At 41.4% G+C, this 2,035-nt stretch overlaps 1 protein-coding gene across 1 annotated transcript; it reads left to right on the top strand.

Annotated features, from left to right (window-relative positions):
* The first annotated feature begins 290 nt into the window (after nucleotides 1-290).
* Nucleotides 291-1,199, top strand: LOC107013237 (putative disease resistance RPP13-like protein 1). The gene has a single exon (XM_015213197.1). It carries the CDS (start codon nucleotides 291-293, stop codon nucleotides 1,197-1,199), a length of 909 nt encoding a protein of 302 aa, XP_015068683.1.
* Nucleotides 1,200-2,035: the final 836 nt, after the last annotated feature.

Genomic DNA, 2,035 nt, shown 5'->3' on the forward strand with positions numbered 1-2,035 from the left:
CTTCCCCATCTTCCTTCAGCAGCTTCTCTACGCTGCCACCTACGGACCGTCACAGGCATGACGGACCGTCATAAGCTCCGTAGGTGGTCTCTTCTGCATTTCTCTCTCAAAATCTCCGCATTTGGCTTTGGACAGATTTCCTGCAAAACAAAGAGAAACTTGTATAAAAATTAGCACAAAAAGGGCTTTTGGACGCACTAAACTTAAGGAAAAAGCATTAATTATACCGTGAAACCACGGTATATCAAAATGCAAGTGGAGGAAACCTGACTGTAGTTCCTCTTGTTGGAATGGGCGGTGCGGGTAAGACAACACTAGCTAAAGTGGTTTACAATGATGACAAGGTGAAGAACCATTTTGGTTTGAAAGCTTGGTATTGTGTTTCTGAGGCATATGATGCTTTGAGAATAACGAAAGGGTTACTTCAAGAAATTAACTCATTTGACTCAAAGGATGATGACAATTTTAATCATCTACAGGTCAAATTGAAGGAAAGCCTGATAGGAAAGAAGTTTCTTGTTGTCCTTGATGATGTGTGGAATGATGACTATAATGAGCGGGATAACCTGAGAAATGTTTTTGTACAAGGAGATATGGGAAGTAAGATCATTGTAACTACATGTAAGGAGAGTGTTGCTCAGAAGATGTATTCTGATCGTTGCACAATCAGTGTGGGGAATCTGTATAGTGAATACTCTTGGGCTTTATTCAAACGACATTCACTAGAAAATAGGGATCATCCGGAACTTGAAGAGGTTGGGAGAAAAATTGCAGACAAATGCAAAGGGTTGCCTTTAGCTCTAAAGACAGCTGTTGGTACTTTACGCTGCAAATCAAAGATAAAAGAGTGGAGAAACATTTTAAGAAGTGAAATATGGGACCAGCGTTTTCTGAGTGATATATTACCAGCATTGATGTTGAGCTACAATGATCTTCCTGCACATTTGAAGCGATGTTTTGCTTTTTGTGCGATATATCCCAAAGATCATGAATTTTGCAAAGACCAAGTTATTTACCTATGGATTGCTAATGGTCTTGTAAAGCAGTTTTGTTCAGGTAACGGATACTTTGACGAGTTGAGATCAAGATCGTTGTTTGAAAGGGTCCTAGAGTCTGGATCGAAATCGGAGAGATTCTTAATGCACGACCTTATCAATGATTTGGCCCAAACTGCATCTTCAAAACTTTGTATTAGGTGAAGAGAATGAAGGATCTCATGATATGTTGGAACAAAGTCGGCACATGTCCTATTCCAATGGACGAGAAGGTGACTTTGTGAAATTGAAACGACTCTCCGAATTAGAGCAGCTGAGGACATTGCTTCCAACCAATATCAGTTACTTTCCTCCCCTAAGCAAGAGGGTGTTGCATAACATACTTCCAAGTCTAACATCCTTATATTTCTAGGAAGATGAATACTAGGAGGATGGCTGCAAGGAAGCCTGAAGAAAAGAGGGTGAATGAGGAGATTCCTCCTCAAGTTGAGCAAGTTAAGCAAGTTCCTCAAGGTGGACAAGGTCCACAAGGTGCTAGGGTTTATCAAGATCCTATTGTGGATGGAGGTAACGATGTTTCAGTGATTCCCCCATACTTAGCTAATGGGGAGATTAGAGATGATTTACTTGCCCTAGCTCGAGCTATGACTACTCATATGACTAGAGATGTTGGGCCTAAGGTGAATGCTTTGGAGCGTACTATGACTACTCATATGACTAGAGATGTTGGGCCTAAGGTAAATGCTTTGGAGCGTACTATGACCTCTAGATTGAGAGACTTTGTGAGGATGAATCCTCCCATCTTTCTAGGCTCTAAGGTGGGAGAGGATCCCCAAGAGTTTCTTGATGGTGTGTATAAGGTGTTGAGGAGAAGGCGGAGATAGATTTGTACCAATTGAGGGAGGTTGCTCAAGTATGTTACACTCAATGGAAAGATAATAGGTGTCACGACCCAAAACCGAGCCGCGACTGGCACCCACACTTACCCTCCTATGTGAGCGAACCAACTAATCTAAACCCTAACATTTCAATATAATATC

The sequence above is a fragment of the Solanum pennellii genome, chromosome 3 (assembly GCF_001406875.1).
Source record: "Solanum pennellii chromosome 3, SPENNV200".
Classification (NCBI taxonomy): domain Eukaryota; kingdom Viridiplantae; phylum Streptophyta; class Magnoliopsida; order Solanales; family Solanaceae; genus Solanum; species Solanum pennellii.

Excerpts from the sequence above, each read along its gene's own strand:
- LOC107013237 (XM_015213197.1), top strand. The coding sequence starts at position 291 with ATGGGCGGTGCGGGTAAGACAACACTAGCTAAAGTGGTTTACAATGAT.